The sequence below is a fragment of the Micromys minutus genome, assembly GCF_963924665.1.
Source record: "Micromys minutus genome assembly, chromosome: 12".
Classification (NCBI taxonomy): Eukaryota; Metazoa; Chordata; class Mammalia; order Rodentia; family Muridae; genus Micromys; species Micromys minutus.
In genome coordinates this window covers 19,989,215-20,014,566 of record NC_137981.1, presented here as the reverse complement: position 1 = coordinate 20,014,566, position 25,352 = coordinate 19,989,215, and the positions used below count along the sequence as shown (strand labels likewise).

Genomic DNA, 25,352 nt, shown 5'->3' with positions numbered 1-25,352 from the left:
ACATATTAAGTGAACTGCCTGCAGAGGCTCATAGAGGCTGTGGCCATGGTAGGAAGTGGGATGCTGTTACTGTAAGTGGGACACAAACCCAGCTGATCCTGTCCTCCTTTACACACTTCAAGCGTCACAGCTATAGTAATGCCCCAAAGCAAGCAGCTTCCATGCCTCCCAGAACCCTTAGTGGGAATTAAAGAGGACACCTTAATCTCCCTGCAGGTATCCTGAGCTCATAGCAGCCCAATAACCACAGTGCCCTCTATTGGGCATCCTCAGAAAATGATGGGGCCACTATTGGGAGATGAGCCCTTTCTAGGAGTTGCCCAGGGTTACTGGTTACTGCAGAAGGACAATGCAGACATAGAGATGTGCGCTGAGTTAGAAGACAAGACAAACCATCTCCACCCTCCCACCAGTAAGACCTTACTGTCCAAAATCTGCCATTTGCAGTCATCAACCCAGTGAAGGGGGCCAGCAGCACCTAGTTTGATCTGGTGCTGCATTTTAAGTATAGACCTTAAGTTAGACATATCCTGACACCCCTAACTCCTGTTAGGGTGTCAAATCCCACTCAGATACTTTCAAATACCATGAGCATTATGTTAGGGTGTCAAATCCCACTCAGATACTTTCAAATACCATGAGCATTATGTTTGATATCAAAACATTTCCTCAGCAAAAGGAGGGCACTTCATAGTCCCAAAAGTTGCCATACTCTAATAGACCCATGAGTCTGCTGGTTAATACAGCCTCAACCCTGACCCAGGGTTCTGTCTGCTTTTCAACCCCAATTCCATCCTTGGAAATCATTAGCCAGGAACCAAAGCCACCCAAGTAACCAAATGAGCTCTTTTCACTTTTCTGCCAGTGTGAGAAAGAAAGGCATGCAGGCTGGCCAGCTGCCCCAGCTCCCTTTTTATGAGTCTCAATTTATCTTACACACATATTTCTTAAAGCTTTTGCCACAGCTTCGCCTCACCGGCTGGCAACTCCCCTATTGCCACTTAGCTATTTCTCATTCTTTTTTGTGACTTTCCTTTCTTATTGTCACACTCTGCAGACAATATCATTAAGAAGGCTGGAGTTATTAAGCTCTTCATTCTCAACGGTTTCCTCAAAGCGTCTGAAAGCCAGAGATTGTGATAAATGTGTTCAAATGTGTTCACTTTTTATCCTTCCAAATGAAATTGAGCCATGGCTAACTGCTGAGACAAGGGTTTTAGTGAACAGGCTTCTGTGCTCCAGGTATACTTATACACAGGAGACATTATTGCACCTGACTGTCTGTCTGCTCACGGCTAATGTGCCAGGTTCTAATCACTAAGGCCACTTGTGCAGGTCAGTGCCTCTAACAAAAAGCACTTTAGATAGTCAGCATAAAAACAGACAAGTTTCCTTATGGTCGGGGAGACCAGGTAGATCTCTGGTAGAGATGCTGGGTGCCATGGGAAGGGGGGAACATGCTCATCTCTTGGGGAGAAACCCAAGGAGAGTGATAAAACCTCACCTATCATCACATTCAAGGTCACACTCCCAATAGCCTCCCGAGGCTTGTCTGCCTTCCAAGCACACCACCCAGTGAACAGTCTTTATCATATGGACCTTTGAGACACATCCAATGTGTGCATAACAGAGCGACAGACACCACCTAGCAAAATTATTTCTAAAGCTGGCTACATGGGACTTACCTCGACTAGATGGATTCATTTATGGCATAATGACTTATATACTGTCAGTCTTGTAACCCAATTCATCAGAGCAGAGACCAGGCTGTTTTCTCCTGTAGATAGAGATCAGCCTCCCCTGTTCAGTCTTGTCTACCATCTTCTGCCAAAGGGAGTAAGACCTTCCCTTTCTTTCTGTCTATGCAGTTTTAATAGGGGTGGACTCTGTCAACACCTGTTCCAGACAATCTTTGTTTTAAAGATTTGTAACCTGCTTACTTTCCTTTTTAAGGTTTATTTATTCTTATATATATGAGCACACTGTAGCTGTCTTCAGACACATAAGGAGAGAGCATCAGATCTCATTACAGATGGTTGTGAGCCACCATGTGGTTGCTGGGAATTAAATTCAGGACCTCTGGATGAGCAGTCAGTGCTCTTAACCACTGAGCCATCTCTCCGGCGCTGTTCTAGACAATCTTAGACAGCCCAATCAGGAAGCTCATCTACCAGGCTACAGTGCTTGACTTATAGGATTGATCCTATAAGGAAATCAGAGCCGACAAAGCAAACAAGCAGGAATACTAGGGCTGTGGAGTGAAAGCATGCCCTCCCTGCTGCCGCACTGAACGTGGGAGAGAAGTAGGCATGGCACTTTAAACAACATGCACGCTCCTCAGTTCAGGGAAAGCTTGAAACTGGACCCGGATGTGGGGGTTGCTTTTCAGTCATGTTAGATGAGTTTCTTTGTAGCTGTGTTGCTGTGCATTCTTCTATCACCTGCAACTGAACATAAATTTCATGAGGACTTAAGTGTAGCCTGAGTAATCAACTAGTTGTTTAGTTACTTATTTGCTCTAAGACTGGTTTGGCACAGAGTTTGAGAAACCTGAAGTCCAAGATTGAATAGTTTCATCAACTGCACTTCTGGTGAATGGCTTTGGCTGGGAAACGGTGTGGCAGAAGAAGAGAAATCAAATTTGTACATGCAAAAGAGATCACATGACAAGGCAAAAAGAGGGGTGGGAGACAGTTTTGCTCCATTCTACAGCAAAGTTCCCTCTGAGAACTGACTGGGGTCCCCATGAGTAAAATTCAGCTCCTTCCTGAGGGCTCTGCACCGTCCTTCTCTTCCCCAGCTCTTTCCATGATAAATTCTAACACAGTAGAGACCGGACCCCCAGCAGTGTAGGGTGCAGCATCTGTTAAAGTCTGTTATAACCCTGACCAAAGCCCTCTGTCTCTGACTTTTATAACCACTTATTGTTATTAGCCTGCTACTCTTTGATTTATTGTTTGGTGATGTGTTTTGATTAAATCAGGCCCTGACTTCCATTTCTCCAATTTTGTCCAAATCTCCATGACTTTTCTCTACCAACTGCATGTATTTTTGTAAATTATTTAAATGCCTTAACACAGGGAGCTGACCTCCTAGTGCCCGTATTCAGGTAACTCAACAACCCCCAAAGCTAGTAAGGTCCCAGCTTTTAGCCTTTTACCTAAGACTTTTGCAGACTGCATAAAACTCAGACAGCAAGCTTTAGGAGTTCCCTGGGGGCATGGATGAGGGGATGCCACCAATCTCAGAAGAAGCAACAAGTCCCAGGCAGAAACAAGCCACACAACTAAGCCCACAGCCCAGGATAACTGAGTATGTGCTAAAGGCACCATCATTTTGATGTTCAGGACCTACAAGGGCTGTTCTTCATCACTGTGTTCCTTGAGGCCATTTCTGACTCTGTTTCCTCACTAATGAGATGGTGACGTGGCTGAACTACACCATCCAGTGATTCCAAACCCAGATCACTGAACGTAAATCCCTCCATGCCCATTTACTAGTAGTGTAGCTTGAGGCAAGTAGCTTTAGTTCTTTGGACCACCAAGTTGTGTGAGGAGTAAGTGATATACTGGATAGCCAATGTGTATTCAATATAATGCCAAAACAGAGCATATGTTCAAAATCCTGTTGAAATATAAAAAGCTACCATACTCCCACAGTTGTGACCATGCATAGCCACAAAGATACATCCCAGTGCATGCTTGAGAGAGAGGAGTCACACCCCCCCCCCATCCATGGAAGCCACGGAACTAAGTTATGTCTTTGTGTGCCCAAATACATAGCTCTGTATTATATTCAGGGCTTTGGAGCAGAGCCAGCACTAGAATTATAGACAACTAAAGGAAAGTCAGGACCTTAGGGATACCAGTACAATCTGCTTTTCTTAAGCAAAAGTAATATTGTTCTTTGTAATCCCCTTTGGGCCTATCTAACCAATGCACATTTTCAGAAAAAGAAAGAAAACAATTCTTATTTCTTAGTGGAATACCTTAAACAAAACTGGTAAAAAGAAGCTGAGCTCATAGCTCACTGGAAGAATGCTTGCCTCACATCTGCAAGACCTTCAGATTGAATCTTTGGCACTACAAAAACAAAGAAAATAGATCCAAGTGACCTACTCTTTACACCTCAAGAAAGCTTTTCGTTTTAGTGGAAGATTTATCTTTTCAAATTCTGCTCAAGAGAGGGTCTCAGAGCTCTTTAAAAGACATGTGTACCAGCCCTCCAAATGGCCTGTGTGACAACTTATGGCTCTTAGAAACGACTTCAAAATAATGACCATTGTGGTGGTTTGCATAGGAATGCCCACCATGGACTTGTGTGTTGGAATGCTTGACCTACATGAAGTGGCACTATTATGAGGTGTAACCTTATTAGAGTAGGCATGCCCTTGTTGGAAGAAGTGTGTCACTGTCAGGGCAGGCTTGAGATCTCCTTTGCTCAAGCTATGCTCAGTGTGGAAGAGTCAGTCTTCTTGTAGCTGTCTTTGGATCAAGATATAGAACTCTCAGCTCCTCCCTCCAGCACCATGTCTTCCTGGATGCTGTCATGGTTCCTGTCATGATGATAATGGACTAAACCTCTGATTATGTAAGCCAGGCACAATTAGCTTTTCTTTTATAAGAGTTGCCTTGGTCATGGTGTTTCTTCACACCAAAACAACCCTAACTAAGACAATCATAATCAAATAAATTGTTCATTTGTGCTTTTATATTTTAAGCAGAAAGGCTAAATTAGTATCATCTTCCTTTGGTGACATCATTTCCTTCTTATCTGAGTGAGAAGACTGATTTATAGTGTGGATGTGCCCTGGAGGTATGAAGTCACTGGTAAATACTTCAAGTGCCATTATTCACCTTCTAAGAATACTATGTTGATTATCACATATAACAAGCAGTTGCATTTATTTGTAAAATTTAATACTTGCAACACTCAGAATGCAACTGCTTGTTATATGTGCCTAATGCTGGTTATTGCCTCACATAAATTTTTAGTGCTTGACTTCATGGTCCTGAAATCTCAGCAACTATTCCTGACTCCATCCATGAACACAAATATCCTTACAAAGTCTAACTCCAAGTTCTTCCCCACTGATATTGAAAGCTAAAGGTAATTATTTCATGGGCTCACTCTCTTCATCTGTCTTGGAAATTCTAGACCCAGAAAGAAATCACTAAGAACAAACAACATTCCCAAGTTAGGTTATAGGATGCATATCAGCTCTGTTCTGCAACGTCATGGAGCTGGAAGAGTGAGAGACAGGCTGCACCACTAGTGATACTCATTAAGCATTTATAAACCCATTAAGGATATTTTTATCCTAATATCTATTCCCAGATAGCAGAGAATTCTAGGAGGAATGAAACATTCAAAAATAAAATATATAAAATCCTGTGTCTTGTTTAAACTCCTGAATTTACTGGTGGGGAAAGATTGGGTCAGTTCCTCCAGCTCACTGGTCCTCATGATGGTCACCTGTAAAGGGATGTCCATGCTTACTTCAAGAAGCCCTTGACAGTGATGTGGTATGTTGTATATCAAACTACACAGTACGAGTAAAACATAAAGCACTACATGGAGGTGGAACACCAGAAGGAAAGCTATCCTAACTTCTAGACTCCCTGAAGACAGCACTTTCTGCAAAGATGGGAAATGCCAGCTTCATACTTAGTGCTTCTCACAATAAGCATCATACCAGTAACATGTCGCCTGGGTCATGTCAGCTTTATTAAAATTATGGTGAGTCTATTCTTGAGACCCACTCCCAGTATCTGAGCAGAATTCAACAGGACTCACCAATGGTACACACATTGTCAATCACATAACCCTTTTTTGTGCCAAGCCCCAAGGGCAGTAGCAAGGCCACCATGGGTCATTACCAAGACAATAAACCATGTAGCACATTTTAAATCTTTTCTAGAAGTGAAGCTAAGGAAGAGGAATTTTTTCTGAATGAGCCAATGTTCCAACAGAGAACATTCAATAATGTCACACACACACTGAAGTCCTAAAATAGCTTTTCCCAGAGCCAAGCTTATGTGCTGGCACTCCTCAGGAAGAACTTCAAGTCTCTCATAATTCTTAGAATGTGGCAATGAGAAAAGAAGAAAAGGGATTGCTTTTCTGCTTTTTTTTTAAACAGAGGACTGATTAACTTCCAACGTTGGTCCCAGGGGGAAGACAATCTTCATTCCACTTGTCTTCCCATCTGTGCACTGAACTCATTTTGTTACACTGTACTTCCTGAAAGAGGTAAAGTCTTTTCTCAAGATCTTCCTAACCTGCTAGGTCCACGCCCTTTGATTTATAACTTTGCAATATCTTACTGAAGAAGAATAAGGAAAAGGATGAATAGAAGAAAGAGGAGGAGGAAGATATGACCATCTGCATGAAGCAGAACTGACAGTGTGCTGGTCCTAAGCATAGACCTCAAGAAACTCAAATGTTGCTCATTGTTCTCTTCTGCTTACAGCATCACTGTGACAAGAGCTTATCTAAGTGTATCCTGTGCTCCCAGAAAATGAGAGCTACATAAAATAGGATGTCTCCAGCTGAGATGCCTGACCATCCATGGCATGATCAGGGTCCCTATCGAAAGGGTTAACAGACTGTTACAGGCTACCTATGGGCTAATAAGCTCTCTGACTCTGTAGAGATTGTTACAGGAGCAGTCCCAGGAAATCTCCATGTTGGAAAAAAACTGGGGACCTTCCAGATATTCTCTACTTTAGCATTTTAGAAATGAACAAAGTTAAACACACACACAAATGTCTTAAGAGACAAAATTGGACTACTTGCGTTTGGTCTTTACATAAAAGTGCGATTTATTAAAGTAGCCACTGTTAATTATCGCCATCAGTTCAGAAAAATGTGGCATTTTGACACTAAAACTAAAGAGGAGTATAATTCTGGAATATAAATATAGCATAAGTATATTTATAAGGTATATTTATAGGTATATTTCTAAGCAAAGGTAGTTGGCCATCCTCCGTATGTGAGCCTTTTTCTTTCTGTCACAGACTGATGACAATTCGGTCACCAAGTAGTTCAGTTCCATGTGTTAACAACCTCCCTACATGCTTTATGGCAGAAACTGTCAGGAAAACATGAAGTCAGTTACATAAATTCTAAGACTTAAATCTAGGTTCTATTTGTTCTGTGACAACATAAAACTTACCCTTTTCTCCACTGTAATAGAAAGTAAAACTAAAGATACATTTCTGTTTCCCTAGCTGGGCATTTGAAAGCAACATGGGTGACCAGTAACTCTATGAGAGTCACTGCTGAACATGTACAGGCAGTGTTCTATCTATATGCAGAGTAAACACAGGCTTCATTAAGTTGAACCAAGTAACCCTTCTTGAATATATTATCCAAGACAGTCTACCCATACCATACCAGTCTTTGTACATAAAAAATAAAAAATAAAAACCTCTAAGACCTTCCAACAAGAATAAAAGATAAATGTGATCACCTCCACTGTATCTCCCTGACTAGCTACCAAAAGCACCTCTGAGCAACAAGCAGAGCCACCAAACCCCACCTCCATGGGGACTTTTGAGCTCCACTCTGCAGCCACCTAAGACATCATAAGCTACTTCCATGGTGGTAATAATATACATATGGTGAAAAAAAGGTAGTGGTCCAAATGATAGATTCACCAAGAGTTTTAGTCCATACAATGCTATAGAATGGAGGGGGGCTCTGATATCAGCTCCAGGAGCACGTGGCTCAGTCACCGTGAGTTCTTTCTCTGGTCCATGAAGAGCTACCCATGATTCTTTTGAATATATGGAGGCCTAAGGGAAGGAAGATCACCAAAAGTGGAAAGTAGTTACAAGAGTCTTGTTATTCAAAAGTCCCAACCATACCACAGACACCAGGCTGCCTCTGGCTATGACACCTGTGCAATCATGGCAGGTGTCTGTTCCATCTAGAAAATCTGAGACTACTGTGTGACTCAGTCTTTCCTTTTCTTATGCCATAAAACCATTAGACTTTCCAATAGTAAGAAAACCTCAGTATGAGGCCTAAATGTCTAGGTCAGCAAGCATGAGTAGAGGTACAAAATCACCCTTAGTTGGCAGCAACCACTGAGTCTTTGGGTGCCTGTGTTCTGAGGGCAATAAAGCCTACATGCATACTGTGCCCCACATAGTGGAGATGTTCTAGCGGTCTTCTAGAAGTTAAGAATACTGACGGTAATGGATGAGAGCAAGCTTCTCTTGGCTGTGTTTTTGAACCTGACCCCTAGGCAGCTGGGAGGTAGAGGTGACTGGTGAAAAAGATGTGCCTAAGGCATGTGTACTGTATCTCTTGGGCATATCACCAATTAAAAAACAAAGGCATCTGCCTCTTGTACAGCTCTGGCTTGTCAAACCATTACTAAACTCTGTGGTGGGATTATCATACAGCTACAAGGACCCAGTGCTGAATATCAAGAACTGCTATTTGGGACTGGAAAGTCTGGACTGAGAGCTAATGCCCACCCTACCTTTACCCATTTCTCCATAGATGCCTACTGGGAAACACAGGCTGGCACTGTGCTTTGCAGAGTTACACTCATATGGAATAGACAATGAACGTTAAGAAAATACCAATAGCATAAGGGAGCTATTTGGGAAAGATAGAAGACAAATTGGCAGAGCTTCAAGAAAATAGCCTTGGAAAGCAATCCAGGAAAGGCTTCTCAGAGGAGCAGATATTGCAGATGAAAAATAAGACTGTGTATGCGAGGCAAAGCACTGGGAAGAGACAGAGCAAAGGCAGACATTATTGCAAGGACAAAGGGTCTGCACTGGGAAACAGGGTAGCTCATTCAAGGAGAAAAGAAAGGCCAGAGTTCTGGGCAAGGGGGTGCAGATGATTGACATGCTTGGTGCACAACTTGTCACCAAGGCCTGGTGGACACTGGACCAGGATTTAGAGGGGTTTTGGTTTTGGTGTGTGTGTGTGTTTGTGTGTGTGTGTGTGTGTGTGTGTGTGTGTGTGTGTGTGTGTGTGTGTGTGTTTTATACATGTATAAGTAAGGAATAACAAAACAGAAATGTGATGGGATCTGACTGAATTTTTCAAAGATCCAGAATTCTTTGTGTAGGATGAGCCACAAAGAGGACAGAGCAAGAGAAACTGGAAGCACCCTGACCTTTGTGACCTTCAGAAGCCCTATCTGTACTTCATCTCAGCTGCCTGCAGCCTGCATTCAGAGATCGAATGTTCTTTGGGATCCAGCAGACTAGAGTAAAGATGCAGATAGTTTTGCTCAGTTAGCACATTTTCTTGCTAAGCATTTCTGGTCCCTTTCTCAGAGCTAGAGCCATACCCAGTACATGCCCATAAGGGTGTTCCTTTGTCAGATGCCAAGCAACCATCAAGACTCTGCATTCACATGACACTATATTCATCCCCCTCACCAGATAGGACTGAGAGGACACAGAACCTGGTCTGAACTAGGAGAACAGTTTGCCACCAAGACAAACACGGGAAACACAGGCCAGATAAGGCTCCTCATTCCACTAGGAGATTTGACAGCAGGGAAGCAGGCATATAGGGCTCAAGTGGGCAACAACAGTGTCAGGGGAAGTTGGTTCTGACAAGGGGAGTGCTAAGCTTTCCTAACTTGAACTAAGTGCTGGTAAGGGAAGGAAGGCTTAGGGAATAAGACTGAGGTGAAAAATCTTGACCATCTGGCTAGCCAGCAGGAATATAAGGGTTCACATAAACACAAAGGATGTTCTCCTAGGCCATTTGGCTTTAGGTGACCTTCTGACTACCCAAAGAAACATCAGTGAGATCAGCCAAGATCATCTGAACCAGACTAGAACTCTCCAGCCAATTCAGACACATGTGAAGAAATATAAAAGAACTACTTGCTTTAAGGTATGGTACTTTGAAGTTGTTTTTTATGTAGCAATAGCTAGCTAATGTTGAGAGAACTCAATGCCAGAAGCTATTGAGAATTCTCTATAGCAAATCTCTGGTGAAGCCACAGTCATGTTTGTTTCCCTATGTGAAGCTCCTGCGAATTCAGATCTCTGAACAGGGGTTATGGACCTAGAGATTCACTCTTGATGTTAACTTTACACATCATCTAGTCCTTTTTGGAAACACCCTTCTGTCTTTGAGCTTTGGTTTCCTATCTGTAATGAAGAGATTAAAAGAGTTCTAAAGAGCTGCTTCATCAAATGCTCTGCACTTAAGTGACTCTGAACTCTTCATCCATCAATCTGGCATCTAATCAAAATGAATTTTTCAGAGTGAACAGCCTCCCATGTTAGTTGCAGACTTGATAATGGGTACAGTGTGGGCCCCACTCACCAGTAGTCTGGGGATCCTGGGCTCACGGTCTAATGAGTACAAAGGTATAGCCTGGTGGGTGACATTAAAACCAAAGAGGCTAAGTGCCGATGACAACAGAAGATGAGGCTTAGGTTCACAGCTCCCTAGAAGACAGGGGGGGATACATGTCCAGCATCCTAGTAAACCTGGACTTGTGTATTCCTGCCAAATGTTGGAGTAAGAAATGAGGCAACATATACCCCAATGTTCTCCACATTTCTAGTTTCAGCCACCCTCCAAGACTTCTTCCGTCTGAGTTAGACATGGGAACACCCTCTGCAGTGGGCCCCAGAAAGTATACTACCATGAAACCAGGGGGCGATGGACTCGGTGTTCCTCTCAAAGCCAGCTCGGCGAGGCAACTGTTCCTCCTTGAACCAGCGCACGATGACTTCTCTGGAGAGTGGACGCAGAGGTCGCTCCCAGGTCCTGCAAGGCAGAAAGAGAGTGGTAGAGAGGAAGATCAGAGAGGAAAAAGAAAGGAAAGGATGGGGATAGGGAGGAGAAAGGGAAGAAGTTGAGTGGAAAGAGATGGCAGAGCAGATAGAGGCATTTGCTCCCAAAAGGGACCATGTGAGTTTGATTCCAGGAACCCACATGCAGAGAACTGACTTACACAGCTTGTCCTCTGACCTCCACATGCATGATATATATGTGTGTATATATGTGCATGCATGTGTGTGTATATGTGTGATAAACTGATTGATTAATTAATTAATTAAAAGTTTTAAAAGCATAGAAACCAGGAGGCATTTCTAATTATTCTCCCAGATTCAGAAAACACACAAGAAATTTATCTCATAAAAATTAAGCATTTCTGCATGCTAGAGTATTCTACCTCCAAAACCCAAAAGATAAATGACAAATTGAGAAAAAGGATTATCACAATTTTTTTTCTTTAACTTAGGGAAATCATAGATATGGATAAAGAGAGCATGGAGCACACAGTGAAAAGATGGACTAGACCACAAATAGAAAAGAAGATAGCATGGTCCTTCTATATTTGTGAATTGCTTAGTCTGGCTCATAGGTACACATGAGCATTGAATTTCCTCAAACAAGGTTGACAGCAAAAAAAAAAAAAAAAAAAAAAAAAAAAAAAAAAAAAAAAAAAAAAAAAATGGTGGGCCAGGATTAAAAAACATAAAGATGCAAAGCATTGGTATTAGCCCTGTGCAGGACCACTGAATCTCAAAAGCCCACAGCCCTGGAGCAAAGACCCTGCTTAGGAGAATGTCTTTGCAGATTATGGCCAACATAAAGTTAATTTCCACAAAATTATATACACAGGACCCTGTTGGCAGTTGTAAAAAGATTTGAAATAGCAATGTCTGATAGACTGACAAGAGTCTCTGATGACTAATAGCAAAGACACATGGCAGAACACAAAGTGGCTATTAGAGAACAGAGAAGAAGCAAGGCTGGTTGGTTGGTTGGTTGGTTGGTTGGTTGGTTAGTTAGTTAGGTTGGTTGGTTGGTTTCTTGCTTGCTTGCTTGGTTGGTTTCTGTTGTTGTTGTTGTTGTTGTTGTTGTTGAAAACTACACAAAAAAATCCCAGGAGTTAGGATGAAGTAGAGATAAGAAGCTGAGAGCAGTGTCTATGGTGATAGAGTGAAGAGATAGTGCCCAAGGAAGGAATCAGATGTCTCTATGAACACCAGACCTTCTTAGATCTTCTAGTTTAGGAGTCATAAGTGATGATGAAGGAAGAATAAAGGAAGGAAGAAAGGAAGGAAGGAAGGAAGGAAGGAAGGAAGGAAGGAAGGAAGGAAGGATGAGGAAGAAGATAGAAAGGTAGAATCAGCTCTTACTAAACTCTAGAGAGAAAGAGTAGTGGGTTATGAACAACCTGACAGTCCAGTCAGAAGGAAATTAGACAAAATACATTATCTGAGGGTGAAATGACTCCTGAACATTCCCTGGGGACAAGGGAACCACCACAGGCATGCAATCCCACATCTCTGCTCCACAGGAAGTAGCTGCTCTACAAGAATGGTCTAGAGGCCATGAGACAAGAGGCCAGATCTCAGGGCTATATGGCAAGATAGGCAGAACTTGGAGAGGCTCCAGGTGATTAGTATTTCTTGGCTTTGCCAATCATAGGTTGTCACTGAAATGTCCTTGGAAAACAACTTCTCTAGAGACACAAATGTATTCAAGGACCTCTCAACCTACCCATACCAGTCTGCAAACCTGCTGTTCAAAGTAGGTACAAACCAGCTCCATCCATGGTTAAAAAAGGCTATGGTCCTAGTTCCCAGATATTAGGCCATATTTATTCAATATTAGGTCTTTCATTACAAGATTTTGACTAAGGTCAAGGAGTGTAAAACTATGAAAACATTTGGAGTATTTGTATATGCAGATTTTGAGGGAATGAGGTTGTACAGCTTTCTTTAGATTATCAAGGGTGACAAGAATTCTTGACCTCTGAAAATTTAGCCCCCAAATTGCAAAGTTGTTTGAAAAGTCCAGAGCCCTCCTTATTTCTATGTTCTACCCATTACATACACTGGAATGGTGAGACCCTGGAAGTCAAATGATGGACAAGTAACAGACAGAGCCTATACTAAGACCCACAGAGCTTGTTTCATGGGTCCACAGTTCTCTTTGGAGTATTCCCATCCTAACATACCTGTCAGGTCCTGTGAGAGGTGATGGTGGACTGGTGCCAGGAAGTTGGTGATAGAGTCTTGCCTCCTGTTCATGGTTCTGGCCAAGTTCTTGGAACATGGTGCTTAAACCAGCAACAGTGCCCTTCTGGATGGCTCGGAGTGAGTGGCGCCGGTACTCATCCCGGGCTCGCTGAGCACGACGGCTCCTCTCCTCATCAGCTGCCTTGGATCTACGCACTGGAAAGAAAAATAGATTGGTCAGCCTTGGCCCATAGCCCAAGCTGTGTATTAATTTAAGCACAGACAACACTGTATACAACTTAATTGGAATTCCATGATTTCCTAGAACTGGCCACGAAAAACTCTGTGGTCTACAAGACACTTGGCTCCTCTAGGAATATAACAAAGCACTCCCAGCCATGTATGTTTGTAAGTGTATGTGAGCATGCCTCTACGAGTGCATGCATGCATGCATGTGTGTGTGTAGCTATTAAGGAAAGTCTGGGGATGGGAAAATGGAGACCAAGCAAAGCTTATTGGAATGAAGAGTTTCTGTATGAACTGGTCATCCTGAAATCTGACCACTTCTTGCTAGGCCTTTACCTTCCCTTAAAATTCAATATTTCTCAACAGAGAGCTCTGGAAGCTGACCCAAGACTTCAAACTGCGCAATAATAATGATTACACTGGCCTTGAAGACCACATCCCCTTCCAAAAGGAAAATCTTCTTCTATCTACTCAATAAGCATCAACGGTTCCTCCAACTATCTAGAAACCACACTTAGTCAGAATTTGAAGGACACAGGTAAATAGCTCTAGTCCACAAAGAGTGTTTTTCCTTTACAGGTGGTCAGGAACCTTTCCTGAGAACTTGGCATCTCCCAGATCCAAGCACATAGTCTCTCCCTACAGAAGCATTTACAGAGTGACGTCACACACATAATATCTCCTACATTTTAAGCTTTACAGGGACATTTTAAGCTTTATCTGGCCTGTTTATTGCCCAATTCCAGTGTCTGAAACAGATGTGACAGACAAGATACCATTCTAAGTGACAAGGGCATCCAGTATGTTAGGGAGATGGCTCATGTTTGCCAGACAAGAATGAAGACATGAGTTCCATCCTTAACACTTTATAAAAAATGAACATGGTGGCATGTTCCAGAAATCCAGCTCTTGGAGGCATAGACAGAATCCCTGGAGCTTTCTAGCTGATTTTGTGATATTCAAGTTCAAGGAGAGAATGTTCCAAAACACAAAGTAAAATGTAATAAAGGAAGACATTCAAAATCAACCACCAGTCTCAGCATACACACACACACACACACACACACACACACACACACACACACACACACACATGTGTTCATACACCACACACATTTTAAAAATTAATTGTTTAAAAAGCATTCCACAATTTGGCTCTGCATTTTATACTAGGCTAGACAAAGAGGGCTCATGAAAGCAGACCCTCCTTTCAACCGCTCTGATCCAGCTGAGGAAAAGACAGAGAAGTAGCACTAACCTTAATGAAAATGGTCACGAGTATTGTTTTAAAATGAGAAGAAGAAAAACCAGAGTCCACAGCATTAATGTACAGGCACCAGGGTTGTTAAGGAGAACCAGCCTTGCCTGTGCTATGAAGGAGGTGGTCTGCTCCCACCAAAACTCATGTTGGGGCATAGGGCCTTTAAGAGACACTGAAGTCACCTTTCTAAGGCTAGAACTAATTTTCTTAGGGATAGATCAGTTTCTGGGAAACAAATGTCTAAAATAGATCAGTTCCTTTGTCCCCTCTCTGCCTCTACTTGCTCTCAGGCAGAGAATAAATCTGTTTTCCTTGTGAATTAGAGTCTTGTGAATTATGGCAAAAGACAATGAACAAGATTGTCTGGAAAGATCAATTACTTTCTAAAGAAAGGAGGTGAGGAGCCCATTCTAGGAAGAAACTCCAGGCTCCAGTGATCCAATGGCTGGTCTGTAGGTCTCCAGCAGCAAGAATTCTGTGAAGCCCGCTTGCACTGTAGGAAGAAGGTTAGACAGGGTCAGGAAGTCCAGGACTGACTTCACCATCATTGTGCAGTGAAGTATTGGAAGCCTCTGACATACACAGGCAAACAACCGCATGGAGTTTACAGTCCCTAAGAGATGATGCAGAAGGACAGACAGACAGAGGTTTTGCTCCTGAACCCCTACCTGCTATGGAACAATATTATTTTTTACTTTTCTTTCCCTGGAAAATGGAGATGGTGCCACCCTTAGTGCAAGGGTGACACACTGCTGGTCTAGTCCAGAAACACTGAGGAAACACAGTAATGTCTGCTTTCCCTCCTGGCAGAACCTGTATAAGTGGCTGCACAGCTCTAGAGGTGCAAAGAGGCATATTGAAAGGGTGTCGCCACTTCAAATAACATGTTGGCCAGGTATGGTAAGACACTCGTACACCTCTAAGACCCTAGAGGCAGGAGGATTTTGAGCTTCAGCACAGCCTGTCTCTATAAGAAAACCCTGTCTGGAAGCCTGATATAGCTGTCTGCTGAAAGGCTCTGCCAAATCATGACAAATACAGAGGTGGATGCTCACAGCCAACCAGTGAACTGAGAATGGGGTCCCCAGTGGAAGAGTTAGTGAAAGGACTGAGGGAGCTGAAGGGGTTTGAAACCCCATAAGAACAACAATACCAACCAACCAGAGCTCTCAGGGACTAAACCATCATCCAAAGAGTACACATAAACAGACCCATGGCTCCAGCTGCATATGTAGCAGAGAATAGCCTTGTTAGGCAGCAGTAGGAGGAGAAGCCCTTGGTTCTGCCAAGGCTTGATGCCCCAGTGTAAGGGAATGTCAGGGTGGGGAGGCAGGAAGGGGTGAATAGGTGGGTAGCTAGGTGGGGGAGCACCCTCATAGAAGCAGGGGAAAGGGGACAGAATGTTTTTGTAGGGGAAACCAGGAAAGAAGATAACATTTAAAATGTAAATTTAAAAATATCCAATTAAAAAAAAAGTTTATTGGGATAAAAAGAAAAAAAAAACGCTGTCTCAAAAACATGAATGAATGAATGATGGCATAGTCATTCATTCATTTCATTATATTTCGTTGTCTACATGTGCCAGTTCTAAGTGCAGAGTGCTACCACTAAAAATTATACAACCCAAGCACCATACAACTCCAGGAGACCCGGTTACAGTGTTTGGCCCTCAGAGAACTTACAGTCTAGTGGGAAAAAACTGCACTAACCAGTGGCACTACGATGGGATGTGCATTGGACCTCAGGGCCCCCAGAGGAGGAACATCTCACCCAGATATGGATAGCTTCTGGAAGGAGGGAGAGAGCTAAACTAACACCTGGGAGATTCAAGAGATTTGACCAACAGTGGCCAGTGGAAGAGCTTTCTTAGTACAGAAATCTCAGAGGTCACAGGGAGGTGTCCCCCCTGGAACAAACAGTACAGCATCACTAAATACATGGAAGGCAGAGAAGGACACTTAAAGACCAGGAACTTGTAGCTATTGTGTTCTAATGCTGTCTTAAAAGACAATTGGAAGCCACTAGTGGGCAGAGTTCTGTCTGTACTCTAGAGAGGTTGCTTGTGCTAAATAGCACTAGGAGGGACCTGAGAATGGGAAGGAAGACTCAGAAACCAGGAATGCACTGAACAAGGAAAATGGCTGAAGCAACCACATATAAATTCAGAGAGAAAAAATGGGCAAAATCTGTACAATTAGGTTGGATCAACACCACCATCACCATCATCGTCACTATCATTATTTACTTACTGGAGCATGTGAGGGCAGTGAAGTGTGCTCATACAAGTCAAAGAACCACAGTGGGACTCCGTTCTCTTTTCACATTATGAATGCCAAGAGTTGAACTCAGGTCCTCAGCCTTGGCAGCTTTTGCCTGTACCCACTGAGCCAATCACAAGCTCCCTTGGTCAGTTTTTATACTGAGACTAAGTAGAAGGTGAGACCTAAAGGTCTGGTTCTTGCCTTTTAGAAATTACAGTGGTTGATTGATTGAAAGATTGGGGTGGGGGCATGTATATGATGTGTGTGTACATGAGTGTGTATCTGTGTGTTTGTGTATGTGTTGTATATAAACATTTAATTTCTGCCATCTGTGATTTTTTTTTTTTTGGTTCTTTTGAGTCAGGATCTCTCCAGATAGGCCTGGGACTGGCTATGAAGACTAGACCAGCCTCAAACTCACAGAGACCTGTCTGCCTCTGCCTCCTGAGTGCTGGTATGAGTCACCAAACCAAGCATCTCTCTGTGGTTTTGAGCAGAGGATTAAATAACTACATTAGAAAAGGAAGGCTTCAAGTTCCAACCATTTGCATAGAAATTTCATGAACTCATTGTTTCTAATAGCTGAGTAGTACTCAACTGTGTAAATGTACCACAATTTCTGTATCCATTCCTCTGTTGAAGAACAGCTGGGTTCTTTCCAGCTTCTGGTTATTATAAATAAGGCTGCTATGAACATGGTGGAGCATGTGTCTTCATTAGATGTTGAAGCTTCTCTTGGGTATATGCCCACGAGTGGTATAGCTGGGTCCTCAGGTAGTACTATATCCAATTTAATTTTCTGAGCAAATGCCAGACTGATTTCCAGAGTATTTATACTAATTTACAATCCCATCAACAGTGAAGGAGTGTTCCTCTTTCTCCACATCCTCTCAAGAGTCTGCTGTCATCTGAGTTTTTTATTCTTAGCCATTGTGACTGGTGTGATGGTGAGGTAACCCAGTCACAAAAGAGCACTCATGGTATGTACTAACTTATAAGAGGATACTAGCCCAAACAGCTCGGAATACCCAAGAAACCATCCACAGAACTTATGAAGCTCAAAGAGAAGGAAGACCAGAAAGTGGATGCCTTAATTTTTCTTAGGAAGAATAAAATGTTCATGGGAGAAAATAAAGAGACAAATAGAGGAGCAGGGATTGGAGAAAAGATCATCCAGAGACTGCCTCACCTGGGGATCCATCCCACATGCACCCAATAAACCCAAGCACTATTACTGATGCCAAGAAGTACTTACTGGCAGGAATCAGATATGGATGCCTCCTCAGAGGCCCTGTCAAAGCAGAACATACTTGCAGCTAACCATCGGACTGAATATGGGGACCCCAATGAAGATGCTAGAGAAAGGACAGAAGGAGCAGAAAGGATTTGCAACCTAATGGGAAGAACAACATTATCAACCAACTAAACCCTCCACAACTCCCAAGGACTAAAACACCAACCATTGAGCACATATGGAGAGACCCATGGCTTCAGTTGTATATGTAGCAGAGAATAACAGTGTCTGGCATCAACATGAGAAGAGACCTTTGGTTTAGTGAGGGCATGTTTTCCCAACATAGGGGAATGCCAAGGCACTAAGGTAGAAAGGATGATTGGGAGAGGGTACACCTTCGTGGAGACAAATTGAGGGAGAAGGGGAATGGGAACAGGGGAAGAGAAGGGGATAACATTTGAAATGTAAATACAAAGAATATCGAATAAAATAATTTAAAGAAAGAAAAGAAAAGAAAGGCATTATGAAGTTGCTTTGAGATCTGAATGAGGGGTTTGCTCAGGCTCTGGAGCAGAGGTGTGCACTAAACTTGTTCAGGGTTCTTACTGTGTAGGCTGTGTATTCTGAGGATTGAACTCACCATTTAGAAACAGCCCATCCTTTGGTGGAGATAGGAAGGGAATGACTAGTTGGAAGGAGAGCATTTAGGTAAAATTAGGAGTTCCTACCAAGGAACTGAATAAATGAACATGTGGAAAGAACAGCTTCTAGCCTCTGGAGAGGATATGTTTAGGGTTCCCATTTTCACAGATGTACTGTGACTCAGTTTGTAGCCTGACCACCTTCAAAAATCAGTACCTTTAGCAATAAAGACTAAAATAAAGTTTAAAAAAGCAAATGAGATTCAACCACAGTTAAGCTGGTCTAATGAAAGGGCCTTCTCAGCCGCTAACCCAAGTCTTCTGGGGATGCTACCAATTACCCAATTCTCTCTAGCTTACTTGATGCCTGACAATGGAGATGATCTCTGTGGTGACCAAGGCCAACTGTTGGACCCTTTTAGAATACAAACTCTCCTCACACCGTAGACATAAAACAATGATTGCCTTGGGAACACAAAATAGGCCCAGGGATCCATGAGTAACTTCACAGGAGAGGGAACCCCAAAAACAACCTAAATTATGTATACAAAAGTTAAAGATGAGTACTAGTCAAGTCTTAGTATTGAAAACGTCACTCAGAGTTGAAAGGGTCCCTGGTTTATGATGGCTCACTGTGTTTTTTTTCAAAAGTAATATAAATTCAGCCAAAACTGCACTTTAAATTATGATTTTCAATCTCTTCCCAGGTGAACTATATAAATATATATCTGCATGTATCCATATCTGTATATGTGCATATGTGTATACATATATGCTGATACTGGTCAGTGGCTCCCACCCAGCTGGGAGACGTGAGCAGATCACAACCTGTATCCTCTCAGCGGGCTCTGTCGATGAAGCAGGGTTTTCTGTAGTTTACGGTTAGGTTTAGGTCACAATTTTATCTTCAGGCTTCCGGGACATAACTTTCATATAAGTTGGAAAACAGAGGCTATGTCCAAGGAATAACAAGGTATCAGTAATTTTTTCCTCTGAGACCAACTAGCTGATAAGAGGCCTCTTAATTGACCTTGAGGATATGGTTCGTCCTGGTGGGAAACTGAGGTAACTGCTCAACTTGTATTTGAAGTCAAAAGACAGAGAAATGGGTGCTGTTCTGCTGGCTTTCTCTTTGTTCCCTGACCACTCAGTTAGGTACTGTATTACCCCTATTCTCCACGATTCTGCCCCCTCAGTTATTCTTCTTCGGAACACTCTCACAGACTGAGCTGGGATGAACCTCACCGTAGCCTAGAGATTTGCTAAGCCAGTGAAGTTTGCCCCACTGGAACCAACCATCACACACACACACACACACACACAGAGAGAGAGAGAGAGAGAGAGAGAGAGAGAGAGAGAAAGAGGGGGGGGGATACCAAAAACCCTTCTTTTCTCTTGCCCTTCAATTTCTGGTCCATGTTCTTCTCTGCTCCAGCCCCCTTGCAGTCCAGCACCATTCTCAAATGCTCCAGCAGGCACACATCTAGCACTTCAAAATCACCAGTGTTCAACTAGGAACCCAGACCCACTTCTTTTTAAGAGGGAGGGGACAGAGCCAACATCATGGGACTCCCATGCCAGGCTATGTGAAGTTTTCTCAAGCAGCCCTGTCAGAAATCCAATAAGGAGTGAGACAATTGCACGTAGGAGGTTGATTTGGAGCCATAACCAAAATCACACAGTCGGGCCCAGAATGACCAAAACTCCTACTCAAGACGGCCAGACCTCATTTACATTGTAACCTCACAGCAGCAACAATAATTTCTGGTTTCTATAAATATTACCATTTCCTGGATTCTCTCTAAATCTCTGACCAACTAAATAATCTCCAACTCTACACCCCGCACGTTCACAGTGGCGAAGTCATTAAACACACTGCCATGTCTGACCTATCCAGGCAGTTTCAGAGGTCAGACCTCTAAGATTTGAGATGAGTGACTAAGCCCCCTTGCAGTGATATGGAGGGCTGTTTTATCAAAACTGCTGCTCCTGATAGATTAATGGCCCACTATATCTTTCAGATTAAGTTAATTGAGTGCAGAGTGGATTTGCTAGATTTTAATGACAGGCTCTGAGTTCAGCTCATTGTTCTTTAAGAAAGAATCATATGAGAACCTCTGATCAGGGAGCCTGAATTATCATGTACTACAAGTTTTTCAGAGGTGTTTCCATTTTCAGCAGGCACACAACATATTGAGCTACAATCTGGCAGCTCTCAAAGGACAACATTTCCAGTCTCCATTCCCAGTAAAACAACAGCTCGTGAACTCTGCAGAAGCACTCCAGCCTTCAGTCCTCTCTTTGTACAGAAGAAGCACCCCCATAAAACTTGTTTGAAGTCACTGGCTATAGAGCCAGTGCTTCCTGTAGTGACCTCATTGGCTTCATCTTGTGAATCTCACTTTTTTGAAACATTAAGTGTTGTCTTTTCCTGTCCTTCCACTTGCCTTTTCCTCCATTCTGAATTTACATGAATGGCCTCCCTTTTAGTTTTCCCCCATCTTATCTTTGCAGCCTTCCTTTTCATCATCCCCCAATATGAACCCCAGGATGCAGCTACATCATGTCTATGCCTGCATTGTCTGCTTCAATTACAACCACAAATAAGTTCCAGAAACCAAGTATCTCAGACCTGAATTTATGAAAGAGAGAAACAGAGACAGAAAGAAATACAGAGACACGCAAACAGATACAAAGCAGACGGACAAATATAGAGACAGAGAAATATAGACAGACAGACTGAAACTGAGGCAGAGAGACTGAAAGGGTGAATACAAAGGTTGTCAAGAGCAAAGGTGAATTAAGAGCTTATGAGGATAAAGAGAAGGATCAGAGGTTAACAGCACATGCTGACCTTCCAGACGACTGGAATTTGGTTCCCAGAACATATCAAATAACTCACAACCACCTATAACTTCAGCTCCAAGGGATCTGAAGACACCTGAATTATGTACACACACACACACACACACACACACACACACACACACACACACACATGTTTATGCACATGCACAACACACACTGGAAGAAAAAAAGTAGTTTTGAAAAGGACCTCTAGACATCCTCTCTCCTTCAGGAGGTAAGAATTGTAACAAATGTTCAGAATGGACTTTCTTAAAATGTTAAAAGTTAACCAAAAACTTGAAAAAAATACAGGAAGCATTTATTCAAAAAGCAAGGGTTCAACCCTAATGAAGAGTTTAAATTTTCACAAAGAACCTCCAAGACTAGATGGTCTCAATGGTAAATTCTACTAAACATTTAAGCAGAAATTCCAATTCTTCAAGCCCTTCCTAAAATATAAAAAAGTAAACAGTTCCCAACACTTCTTATTCACTGACACCCAGATTACTTTACAACCCAACCTAGGTAAGACTTCCAACAAGGTAAGAAAGCACAGGCCAATATCCATTATGAATATTAATACAAAAGTCCTCAACAAAATGTTCACGTACCAGGCCTAGAGAGTTGGTTCTGTTAGTAAAGTACCTGCTATGCAAACATAAAAACATTAGTTTGGATTGCTGGCATCTATGTAAAAGCTAGGCATAACAACATGCGCCTGTAACCTCAGAATGGGAGAGGGGCAGAATCTTGGAGCACACTGATCAGCCAAACTAGCCAATCAGTGAGCTTCAGGCTCATGGAGAAGGAGAACATGTCTCAAAACATAACTGAGAAGATTAAAATAACACACACACACACATACACACACTTATAATAAAATGTATATTAACCACACTAAACCTGGTAACAAATATTTTAAAAAGATATGCAATATAAATGAGAGTTATCCCTGGAACACAAGACTCATTTCAATCCAAATCTCAACCATGACACGTCCTATATTCGTAAAGAACAAAAACATAATTATCACCACAGATGAGAAAATCTAATAGCCCAACAAAGAATAAGGGAAAGGAGCCTTCTCAACCTGGTAAAAAGTTATGTGTGAAAATCTACAGCATCACACCTACCCATAAAAGAAAAATGAGCTCTTCCCCTACAATCAAATAGAAGGATGTCTGGTTTTGCTGTTTTACTCCTACTCAGTACTCTAAGTTCCAAGCAGAGCAACTCATGAGTAGGGTGGATCAAATCAAAATGAAGGAAAAACCAACAAGAAAGAAAAATGCCAAAATGAAACAAAAAGACAAGAAAAAAACAAAATACTGAATTTTGGTGTGTGTGTGTGTGTGTGTGTGTGTGTGTGTGTGTGTGTGTGTGTGTGTGTGTGTATGTATGTGTGAGTGTGTGTGTGTGTGTGTGTGTGTGTGTGTGTGTGTGTGTGTGTTGGCCAACTACTCCTGAGCATGGGGCCTGCCCTGGTCAGTGGCCGACATACTCACTGAGACTTCAAGGTAGAAAACTGATTTTTCCTTTGCCAGTGAGTATTAATTGCTAATAGCTTCTTAGTTAAGAATGGGACCCGATTATCCACTTCCCTCTCTCAGTTCTGGGCCCAGCCTGACTTTAAACTGCATGTCTCCTACACACTAGAGGGTCTGGGAAAAGATGGGAGAAAGGAGAAACAATATAGTGGTATGAAAAAAATTTAATTAAAATATCCTTAAGCAAAAGAATTGAGTGGACATTAATTAAAAAAAGAAAAAAGAAACAAATGTTCATTCTTGGTAAAAGAAGTAAAACTGTCTTTTTTAAATATAAAGTTATCAGAAATTTTTCAAAAATGTATAGTTAATCTATATAAGCCAATAAGTGAATTAAGAGATCAGCATATTATTTATGCCTGTATAATCTAGATATATTCCATTTACTTCATTGGAATAAATTTACCAAAACAAAGTCATAACTATGAAATATTGAAGAAGATTAAATAAGACTTAAACAAAATGCTATCTTGTCAAATTCAAGAATTAGAGGATTAAATTTTTTTAAATCTTAAAGCTTGAACCCAGGGCCTCACATTTGCTAGGCAAGTATTTTGCTATTAAGCCATGACCTTACGCCTTAGGATTTTTTTATGATTTATCTTAATTGTTTTAATTACATGTATGCACATGTGCCTGTGTGTGCATATTTATCTCCTGACACAAATGCTAGAAATCAAACATCGGTTTTATGGAAGAGCAGAAAGTGTTCTTAATGACTGAGTCAATTTTCCAGCCACCAACCCTAGCCAGCTCTTTATTTTTGAAACAGAGGTTCAGTATGAAACTGAGCATGTCTTTAAACTTGCTGTGTAGGCCAGGCTACCTTTAACTTCCTCTGAGATTTCAGGGGGTTCCCTTCTACCTGACAGTAAGTATGGTATTGTGAAGACGGCAACACTGCCCAAACTGATTACAAACACAGTGCAGTTCCTATCAAAATCCCAGCTGCTGTTGTTTCAGAAGTAGACCAACTGACCCTAAAATCTGTGTGGAAATAAAAGACTCCAGGAATAATTAAAATAATCCAATAAGGAACAGTGACAGAGGTCTTACAATACCCAGGTTCAAAGCTCACTGCCAGGCTCCTGACATTATCAGACCACTGCTGACATAAGAAGAGATAAACCAGCAGCAGAACAAGGCTCCAGGAATAATTAAAATAATCCAATAAAGAACAGTGACAGAGGTCTTACAATACCCAGGTTCAAAGCTCACTGCCAGGCTCCTGACATTATCAGACCACTGCTGACATAAGAAGAGATAAACCAGCAGCAGAACAGAGCCGAGCAGCCGGGGGCAGACATGGTTTGGGTAATGGTTCCTACAAGAATGTCATGAGCTTTGAAACAATAGCCCTTCCAACAAATGGTACTTTGACAACTGAGTCAATCAGGAATGTCAGTTCACACTAAAATTAACTTAAAACATAGCAGAGGCCTAAATATAGGAGTTAAAACTGTAAATCGAGAGAGAGAGAGAGAGAGATCTCAGTCATTGCCCTAGGAATTACAACTGATCTCTTAGATGTTTCAAAAATCACAAGTGACAAAAGGAAACAAAAATAAATAAATAAAAGCAGTCTTTCCCTAATGCAACTTGATATGCCAAGGAGGGTTGATATCTGTGAGAGGCCTCTCCTTCTCTGAGGAGAAAGGGGGGGATAGGAGAAAGGGAGAGACTGGGAGGAGAGGAGAAAGGAAAAGCTGTGATAGGTATGTAAAGTAACTTATTGAATAAAAAAGAAAACAGGAGGAACACAGGCCTGGTGAGACTACACTGTGCTGCGAGTAGCCAGGGTGCTGAGAGGTCTGGGCTGTGCAAGCAGAAAGCGCCCCCCCCCATTGGCTCAGGGGAGCAGGAACTGTGCTATACAGACTCAGTTTCCACCCAGAGGGCCCATTGCTTATGGACCAAACACTCAGGCCCTCGGCCACCTGGAACAGCAGAGATCCAAGGATGCAGGCATGGTGAGACTGCACTGCGAGGAGCCTGGGCACAGAGATGTCTGGGCCGAGCGCCCAGAAAGCGCCCCCCCCCCCCCCCGTTGGTCAGGGGAGCAGGAACTCTGCCATAGGAACTCGGCTCCCCCCCCCCCCCCCGGGAGGGCATGCGGACCAAACGCTCAGGCCATCTGCCACCAGGAGCAGCAGAGATCCAGGGACACAGGCAAGGTACATGGGAAAGACAGGAACCAATCACTGACAAGACCACATATAGTCATAGACAACAAGATGGAAAGAGGAAAGGGAAAGAACTTACCCTATGGAAAGCAGGACAACCTGGCAACACCAAAACCCAGCTCTCCCATCACAGCAAACAGCAGAATGACAAACACTCC

The 25,352-nt window shown here is 42.5% G+C and overlaps 1 protein-coding gene across 1 annotated transcript in view; it reads right to left on the bottom strand.

Moving 5' to 3' along the window:
• SH2D4B (SH2 domain containing 4B) overlaps positions 1–25,352 on the bottom strand; it is a gene marked incomplete at its 5' end in the record, with an annotated part of 77,976 nt that overhangs the window by 9,506 nt on the left and 43,118 nt on the right. Inside the window, 2 exon segments of the mRNA XM_080925868.1 lie at positions 10,643–10,767; positions 12,974–13,190. Coding sequence (XP_080781994.1) covers positions 10,643–10,767; positions 12,974–13,190 — 342 coding nt within the window.